The sequence below is a fragment of the Myxine glutinosa genome, chromosome 1 (assembly GCF_964187855.1).
Source record: "Myxine glutinosa chromosome 1, kmMyxGlut1.1, whole genome shotgun sequence".
Classification (NCBI taxonomy): Eukaryota; Metazoa; Chordata; class Myxini; order Myxiniformes; family Myxinidae; genus Myxine; species Myxine glutinosa.
The window spans coordinates 25,488,728-25,498,991 of record NC_136261.1 but is presented as its reverse complement, the minus strand read 5'-3'; the positions used below and the strand labels follow the sequence as shown (position 1 = coordinate 25,498,991).

At 39.1% G+C, this 10,264-nt stretch overlaps 1 protein-coding gene across 2 annotated transcripts in view; it reads left to right on the top strand.

Moving 5' to 3' along the window:
• The window catches only part of LOC137421911 (transmembrane cell adhesion receptor mua-3), a 169,653-nt gene that overhangs the window by 138,445 nt on the left and 20,944 nt on the right, over nt 1-10,264 (top strand). For both annotated transcript variants that reach the window (XR_013621806.1, XM_078769869.1), the window contains exons 26-27: nt 2,943-3,040; nt 3,248-3,443. Coding sequence is in view for 1 of the 2 variants with exons in the window: in XM_078769869.1 (XP_078625995.1) it covers nt 2,943-3,040; nt 3,248-3,443 (294 nt within the window). In the remaining variant the exon portion in view is untranslated. The remainder of the gene's footprint in view (nt 1-2,942; nt 3,041-3,247; nt 3,444-10,264) is intronic.

Sequence of the window (10,264 nt, the reverse complement as noted above, 5' to 3'; positions counted from 1 at the left end):
ATACAGTTGTGTATCTGACTATGAAAAAAAATCATGTTAAATTTCCAGACAAACATGGCTGACCTTTGGCTTTGACAGACAAGCCAAACCTGTGCTAAATAGCTGATTTTCGATTTTTGCCTCAATCTTTCTTCCTCCTCCACTTTCCACCCCACCCCCCCCCCCCATTCCTCTTACTTCCCCTTCCTGGAAATGCATCAGGATTTCATAATTAAGTTAACCAGAATTTCATATTATTCCCCTTTTTATGGAGCTTGCCCTTCACAAGGCCGAAGGCCACTCGAGGAGGGAGCGACACAAGGAGAGTTTAAAAAAGAACGCAGAAGAAATCTGTTAACTTTCCTCTTGAATTGCAGAAGGTTATAGGATGGAGGAAAGGAGGATACTGGCAGGGAGTTCCAGAGTAGAACTGCACGAGGAAAGAAGCTGTAGGAGTATGAAACAGTCTTTGCCCAAGAGATAAATATAATATGAGGGCGTGAATAAGCTGCAACATGTGTGGAACGTCTGAAGGTATGCTCAGAGGGAACAAGTGCGAACCTTCAGAACATCTTCCATGATAAAGTCTGTATAAGAGATTTAACGTAGCTCCAGAATGGAGAGAGGTTCCAACATTACATGAGCCTCGATGTTGTATACAAAAAAAAATAAAAAAATAATTCCCTGCAACATTGAGAGCATGCTTCTGGATCCTGCTGACAAAGAAAGATGACAAGCAGGTGCACCAGCCCAAACATTGGAACAATATTCCATAAGAGGCTGTATAGTAGTGTAGTCGTGGAGATACGAGAGTTAGCGGAGGGAGGTATCATCATGCATGGTGTATATACAGCCCGAGGTAGATATCACGGGCAGATATCCGAACTTAATTCAAACATTGTTAATGCGCAATTATACATACTTTTTATGCGCAATGCGCAAACATGCGCAATTTATGCGCAATGCGCAATTATCAATGCGCAATACATTTATGCGCAATGCGCAATGCGCAATTTTATGCGCAAACATTATTAATGCGCAATTATACATACTTTTTATGCAGAAATAGCTGTGTCAAATTTGAACGACCATCCAATTGTAAACTATATTGAAACTTTCTTTGTGTTTTTGCATTTGTTGAATTATTTCGCGATTTTCTTTCCCACAAAATACTTGCTGGAAAGGCACCCGCCCCTTGATGAATCATCAAGAACAGCACGTGATCAGTCGAATAATGTACTGAATGGCAATTATTCGAGAACAAGAAGACAAATAAAGGGAGGTGTTGAGATATTTTGCTATAATTTATGAAATAAGTCTCTTTTGCCAAAAGTCTTTACCTGAAATATTTCATATTTAGGTCAACTAGACTTTCGTCCGGTCCGCTTATGCGATTGAGCAGTGTTGGTGGCTATGCCAATCATTCAGTCCAGTGAGTGAGTGAGTCAGTAACGACCGCAGTCATTATTGCATGAACCAAACACACGATTTTGATAAAACTTGGCCACAAGCTGCATATTTGATGCCGAACAAAGGTGTATTGACCGCATCAAAATCTGTGCCCATTAAAAGGGGTCTGGGGGCAGGGAAGGAGGGTTAACCCCCAAAATAGGTATTTGCTCTCTTCTCCGAAACTACATGTAGAATTTTGATGAAACTTGGCTGCAAGCTGCATATCTGATACATAACGAAGGTGTATTGACCGCATTAAAATCTGTATTGATCCTCCCCCCACCCCAAAATATGTATTTGCCCTCTTCTCCAAAACTGTACATACAATTTCAATCAAACTTGATCACAACCTTCATGGCTCATGATGTACCAAAATTTTTTCACGGCATTCAAAAATATCAGGGTCTGAGAGGGTCTGTGGGGGATTTTGAGTGACTGTTGCTCCTGATCCAGGTGAGCTTCAGGACCCGCGGTCCTATTTTTTTTTTTTTACCTCCGCACCTAAGGTGGGCGGAGGTTGTGTTTGTCTGTATTTGTCTGTTTGCCTGTGAGCAGGTTATCTCAAAAAATTATGGATGGATTCGGACGAAATAAAAAAAAAATTCCTTTTTTTAAGAAGAAAAATTTAATATTTAGAGAATTTTTAAGTGATTCTCCACCATTGAGAGACGTGACGAAAAACGATAGCATGATTTTTCAAAAAGTTTTGGACGAGTTATGACAAAATAGGTGGATGAGTTGGGGGTTTGACAAGAAACAAGGTGATTCGAGTTTGGTGAAGATCCGGATGCAGATTCGGCCTAACAGTGGAATACAAAACGGAAACTGTTTAGCCTGTTTTCTTTTTTACTCCCGCCAGGAAGTAAGGCATTCGATCGTGTCCGTCCGTGTGTGTGTTCGTGTGTTCGTGTGTTTGTGAACAAGATATCTGGAAAAGTTCTGAACGGATTTGGATGAAAGTTGGTGGGATGATTGCCCTTGGGATAAGGAAGAATTGATTAGATTTTGGTGAAGCTCAGGATATTATTCCGGATCCAGGAATTTTTTGAAGGATTTTTTTTACCATTGGAAGATAGGGCTCAGCAGCGGCCACCCACGGGGGGAGTATGCGCTCTACTGAGTGGCGTGCTAGTTTTGTCTTGTTTTTGGACATAGATTGCTATAATTTCACAGAAATCGAAATAACCTTCTTTTGAGAAATGGTCATGAAATTGTCAAGACTAAAGATAATGATTGATATTGACAAAACTGTGTTAATCTATCTTTTATTAGTTATGTGTGGCATTTAAAACTATTGAACAAGGCAATAGCTTTCAAGCATAATATCATGATACTCCTATTTGTCCAAATTTACTTTTGGAAATAATGAAAATAAATTATTGTACACAGGAAATTAATATCAATGAACAATAATTACAATTTCACTGTAAATTATAACAATGTTTGTTTGTATCTGCCTGCGGACAGAAACGCTACTTGGACAAAACTGAGCTTAAGTTGTTTTTCTGCAGCTGCCCCAGTGTCGCTTCGAGCTCTACATCTTGAGAAAAACTCAGAGTTGACGTGGGAAGTGGAGGGAGGCATCCATGATGAAGTATACAGGTTCCAGGTATAAACAGCAAATTACTTTTATCTTGACAATAATCACTAGTTACTGGAAAATGCACCAAGGCTGCATTTGTTGTTCAAAATGTGAAATGGGGAAAAAATTGATGACGATCACATATCTGCTAATTCTCACTTTCATTGATATTTTATTTAAAATGGCAGATTTACCTCTCTGATTTGTTTACACTGCCATCCTATTTTCAAATAGGTCAGTCTAAGAGGAGAACGTCCGTACAACCCAAGTTTTGTGGACAATCGGGAGATTGTGATGATGTCTTCCAACCAAAGTGTGCATGTACCTCTGTCACTCTTGCCTGGCACTCAATATACAATCGATGTCTCGGTCACCAATGCCTCTGCCTCAAACACCACACAACGACTCGTGAGGGTGGTACCAATCGCAGGTGAAATTAACTGCTCACATCATGTATAATGAAGTTCAGAAGGTGATTAGATATATGGCAGTAGAGTCATAAGTAGAGTGAAAATGACAGTTCTGGGACACTTCATGTTAGATACCACCAACATCCGTGATGATAATGTAATCATATAACCTTCATAACTATATAACAATAATGATTGGCTTTTATTTACTTATACATAGTTATACTTATGATAAAAAACAAATTGGGTTTAAAAAATAGGTTCTGGGACACTTGACCTTTTGACCTTGAATGCCCTTCTCCTCCCCTGAAGATGATATGATGATATGATGATATATCCATCATAATTTGGATTAGTTCAGTTTTTATAGAAAGAACAGATCAGTTTTTATAAAAATGAAAAAGGATACTTTAAAATCAATGATTAACCTCTCTGCCTGAACTTGTAATATTGAATTATCGTATGAATCTTTTTTAGTCTCGGTCTATGTGCAGTTGCTTGCTTAAATTAACATTTATTTGGTGTAAGAATTGTTTTATTTTATTCATCAACAAAAGCTCGGTGATCAGTTTTTTGCTTGTTTTATAATGTAAAAGTATAAAAGACATTTGGTAATGGCTGCACTTTTCAACATTCAGCTTCATTCTTTTTGGTAAAAATGGAAGGTCTTTATATTCCTCGTGCTTTTCTTCCACGTAATCAATATCTACTTTTGATAGATAACCATTATCATTATCATTTAATTCCTCTTTGGTTGAATTTAATATATAATCTAAGACTTTGTTAACTCTTAGATGCAGGCGTCAAAAATCATACATAAACGCAGCCATTGGGCCTCGGAGACCCAACAGATGTATTCGTGCAATGTTTTTTTTTTTTCTTTAATAGATTTTTTTTCTTTCATATTATTTTTTCATATACTTTTTCAAGTCGATGTTCATGGATGTGTATTTGCTCAGAAAATATGAATCATTGATCCTATTAGTTGGAAGAATCCCATACAAGTAATGAACCTTTTTTTTCTTTTTTTTCCAATTTTTTTTTTTTGTTCTTGGTTTTTCAAGTTTTTTTCTCTAAAAGGTTGAGGCTCATGGAGGAGTATTTGCTCAAAAAATATGATTCACTAATCCTTTTATTTAGAATGTATATGTCCACAACAGTCAAAAATCCTACACCGATGCAGCCATTGGGCCTCGGTGGCCCCACGAATGTATGTGTAAAGTTTTTTAATTTTCATATTTTTGTCACGGAATTATTTGTAACCAAGTTATAGGAGCATAATTATAATGAGGCTCATGTCAAGAAAATAATGATATAACATAGTAGTACAACAACATTTATGCAGGGCCTCGAAGGCCCCAGGCCTGCATTCGTGTCGGATTTTCAGGATATAAGTGAAGAATTAAGATTTTACCACGAGCCTGAATGAATTTTTTTAATGTCACTGAATTTTGTGTAACAACAAGAAAAGCGGTGAAAATGAGGCTCATTCCCAAAAAATTGTACAGCATAGTTTTTGCAACAAAAAAAACCTTGTGGGCCTCCGAGGCCCAAATCACTGCATCCAAGGGTTAAAATATTAAGATATTTTTCGTCTACCCACTTAGATTCTTCCATCTGTCAGAATTTACACATGACCCATCCATATGGGCTATTTGCATCGACATACATAAGATATTTACCTTCTTTATTTTCATCATGGTATTTAAGATATTTAAGCCTCCCTGGCTTATATCATAGGGGAAGGCTTATTGCTGTTGTAGGGTGTGTTTATACAATTAGCAGCTCCGATTTTTAATGGTACCACAGAGTTTCTTCGACCTCTGAGTACTAAACCACCATTTAGAAAAATATGATTTTTTTTTCTACCTGCACTCTCTCAACACTTCTAATTTCCGAACTGTATCAATTTTCGAGCTGTATCTTGCAGCCGCTGGGGATTTCGGAATGAAATTTTACATTGATAATGTGAATAGAAAGTAAGCGGGTTTACATATTTTTATTTGACCTTGACCTAATTTTAAGGTCATGACATAATTATTGTCATTTTAACATTTTTCGCAATAACTCGACTAAAGGTTATCTGATCAGAACAACATTGCCCTCCATCGATAGCCTAGTGCAAGGTACATTAATGCTTTATTTACAAATGTCAAATGGTGCTCTAAAGAAGAAAAAAAAAATCAAATTGTGCTCTAAAAAAAACAACACATTTTTTTTGTCATCGCTCAGTTTTGCAATGCGGAATCTCAAAGACCACTTGGTCTTCCAAGATGTTCTTGCATCGTAATAGTGCAACTGCACTGAAATTGTGCACCTAATGTTTGATTAGAGTCCTTGACTTATCTTCTTGGTATTGTGACATAATTACCAAAAAACACCTTTTTTGATCATAACTTGAATATTATGCCTCCGATTTTCATGATGTGGAGTTTTATGGATAGATTGTTGATTGGGACACATTTTCTTCATTTACACTCTATCCATAAATGTTTACGTCCAAGGTCATATGGTGGTCAAAAAAAAAATGGCCATCATTGGAATTAATCATTCAAAACACCTGTTATGAAATTAAGTCGAGACCTCGGTTTCCAGATATGAGGCTTTATTGAAATCTATCTCCACATACCCTACTACACGCACAGACCAAAGAATAATATCGGAACTACAGCAAAGATTCTACTAGCATTTCATCTATCTATAATTCCAGTAATCTCTGTGTGTATGTATGTATGTATGTATGTATGTATGTATGTATGTATGTATGTCTGTGACCGCTGTTTCTCGACAACCACGGGTCCGATATACTTTAAACTTGCCAGGTATATTGCTGGGGACCCGAGGATGTGCCTTTTCAAGGTTTCATATTAATCGGACAAGTAGTTACCGAGCTATGTCCAAAAAACGATTCAACCAATCAGAGAGCAGCGAGCTATCACGTGTGCCGAACGTGCCGAACAGACTCTGCCTCGGACGGCACATTTGAGAGCGTATTCATTTATTTCACGTTGGCAAACTATGTTGGCGTTCAACTATGTTTTAAAACTAATTAAAACTAATTTGCGATTCATCGTAACTGCGATTTGCGACCTTCCGGACAGTGAAGACTTCACTTCCGGCAGCCAATCACAGAACGCGTTGTTGCGAGCCGAGCCGAGCGCGTGCGCCATTACGGTTCGTAATTCGATTTCTTCCGGAGAAAATAATAATTTCTCGATTTCTTATGCGCATTATTTCTCCCAGAGCGAAGGGCGGAAGCGAAGAGCGTTGTTTTTTTTGTTTACGGGCGTACGGGCGTACGGGCGGGGTAGAGCGTACGGGTAGCGTTTTTTTTTTTTTTTTTGGCAAGGAACGGGCACCCATGTACGGGCATGCCCTAGTTGTTCAAAAGCAAGCGAATAATTCATTCCCCCGTCATACCTTTCTCAAGCGTCCGCTCACAAAAGACAGATACCAAAACAAAACCCCTCCTTTATCGTACAACCCAGTATATACCCTTCTCCGGGCCATCCCATTCGAATCCTCTTCTTCATATTTTATTACAACACCTCACTACAATGGAAAACGTGCAGACAGGAAACCTGTAATGTTAAGTACTTGTAATACCGTCTCCCACCTAATGGTGGCGCCTAACACAATGCACATTTACATCGATAATTTTTGTCCCCTCCTTCCCCCAACCCCAAAACCACCAGCAAAAAACACCCCTATACACTAATTGGGGTCACGCTGATCCTATATAGCAAGTCTGGATGTAATCGGCCCAGAACTGTTGGAGGAGTAGCATGACAAACAAACAATCAAAGACACAAACAAACACCGTTTCGTGAATTATAGTAAGGATGCCCATCACTCGGAGCACTGTGCTGTGTTTTGTGAAGAATAACTTGTTAGCCGTTGAATTTTCTAACAATTAACAGAAATTCAATTCAATTCAATTCATTCATAACAGAAAGGACTTTTTAAGATAATTTATACGCGTACATAAATATAAAAATATTGTCAGACTGGCATAGATGATGAAAAATAATTTTATTTGGCCTTATCTGCATGCAAGTCGCAGGAAAATGTGTTCCTTTGATACCCAAGTAATTTTACAAACTCTACCATTGTGGAATTATTTCTGACGATGCAGAGTCCTATCTACCTGTGATTTTTTGCAATACAGGGATTTCAGTTAATAAAATAGTGTCAACGGTATCCACAAGTAGTAGGCCTAAAGCATGTTTGGTCCTTGTTCTAACCTAATTTTTACCATCAACCTCGACTGTAATTTTACTGCATTCTGGCGGATGGGTTTGTGCATGCATCACCTGCAGGATAAGGACATTAGGCGATATCAATGCACCTTTAGTAAAATTAGGACATTAGTAGACAGACAAATCAAGACTGTATGGGGTTTGAACTGGGGATCTTCAGCAACATCCTGAGCTATGTGCTTAGATAGGAACAACAAACCTACCAACCTAAAACAGCACAACTATCGGGGACGCTTCTTCGCGGTGGTCGTACCCCCCAACGCAATTCGGGGGCCAAATCTTCCCCATTCTTCCCTGCTGCCCAGATTCGTCAGGGAAGCGCGATCACGGTTAGAGTGCCGATTGGTCATCATGGACCAGCCCTTTCCTTCTTTCTCTTTCTCTCTCTCTCTCTGAAGGTGGCGGTACTTTGGGGGATCTCTGGGTCGCCCCTGCGAGATCAATTGGCTGTCTCCGTACCGCGGGCTTGTTTGAGAGAACTGCCCAGGGCTATACAACAACCCTAACAACAACTTAAACAGCCATTCCTTTTGAATATTTTTTTTTTTACTGCTATACCCCTTTAGTATCTAGAGAAGGAATCTAGCCAGCTTGAAATAAGCACACAATGTCATACTACTCTCTTTTGAGAAAGATTGTGGGACCTTTAATATCCGTAAACTAATTTCCAGCCCAATAAATGGCCAAAAAATGTTTCCATCTCGCATGCACTGATAAGCAGCACCCCCTGCCGTCACCATATAGCCAGCCAAATTCCCAACATAATCTTTCCATTTACGCTTACAACTCAAGTTTATGTTTCTAAGAAATATGAAATGTCCTAATCTTTGATGAGCTAAATACCATTGGTCAAAAAGTGGAAGTGCTTGGGGTTTTTCATTCGGTGAACTCTTGACTACAATTATATTTACACTCTTCACAAGTTTCATAAGCAAAATGTGTTGCCAGATTCTGATTCCATAAAATGGAGTTGCTGAAAGTCTTATTTAAAAGGAACAGTCCAGGTCATGTTGTTGAATGTCCCGATAGATTTTCATCATGATCACGGTTTAGAACAGTCTCCCCAAGGAAGTTGGTGAGAGTTCTACCATTAACCAGTTTGAATCCAACCTGGAAAAGTGCTTGAAGAATGACCCTCTGAAATGACAAATATATGCAAAGGATAGGAAGACTGAAGAATCCTGGGTCACCTTTACATCCTTACAACTTTACAATAAACTAGTAAGTCGCCCGTGTCCACACGGGATTCTAAATGGCGTCTTCTGTCAAGAATTGACTGTAAAATCGACTTATGACCACAGATCGACTAAAATTGAATTGTGGGGGAATCCAGATCAATGCAAATCAGGGTTTTCAATCTTGATCAGATGAGTTTTCAACCTGTATCAGCTCGAACCTGGGTTTTCAACCCTTATTGAATGGCGTATGTTAGTGTTGTACATGCATGCAAGATTTAGCGCCATACTGCCAGATCATCCTCTGATACTGTTACTACTTAGGCTAAAAGGAATATACTGCATTTGCTTCTGATAAACAGAGTAAACTATTGTCGGACGTCGTATATATCTATACTAGGAAGAGTACCCGTCCCAAGTGATGGGAAAAGTTAGTATAGGATCCTCCTTCCCTCTCTCCTCCCTCACCTACTCCCTCCCCCCACTCCCTCCTATACACTCTCCCCCACTCCCTCCCCTACTCTCTCCCCCACTCCCTCCCAGACTCTCTCCACCACTCCCTGCTCGACTCTCTCCCCCAATCCTCTCTCTCCCCCACTTCCCTCTCCCTTCCCAGTCCTCTCTTTTTTTTTCCAACCCCATCCCCCCACCCCTGTCTCCCCTCTCTTCCCCACTCATCTTCACATGCGTTGGAACGGAATACATATCCATGCCAATGGTTTTTTTCAACCATGTAAATCAATGATTACCTTTCCAATGGTATATAATTGGGTTAGGGTACAGGGCAGTGGTTGGAGTTCAAAACTGCAAACAGACGTTTTTAGGAGCGAAATACATTGCCAGTGAAAGAAGAAGATGTCATAGTGCGCAGACATACATAGAAACATTCTGCCGGGACCCGTAACAATAACAGTCGCTACATGGACGGCGATCTTACACACTTGTGGCACAACTTTATTGATAAACAATTAATATTAATAAAGAGATGCATAATAAAAGAATATTGGATTTTTTATGTTTTATACATCATCAAAGCTTGTGGAAGAGCAAGAACACAGAACAGACAATGACGTTCAGGGAAGCAACAAAACTTGACACAAAGAGTATAATTCAAATCTAAAAAGATTGCCACTGGTGTCCCTGGCCGGTAATAAAATAAAATAAAAATACGGTGCAAAATAAAAAATCAAATAACCAAATATATCAGCTTTTAATGAGCCAATACGATACAAACATGACAGGTGCACAAAACTCAACAAAACACAGGGGATTACACACACAAAGTTATGGATTACGTCCGATGAAATATTTGCAATAAGGGAATGAGAAATGGGAATGGGTCGAAATTGGATTCTAAACATGAACGGGTCAAAACGTTAGGCTGAATTTCTTCCTTCCTTCCTTCCT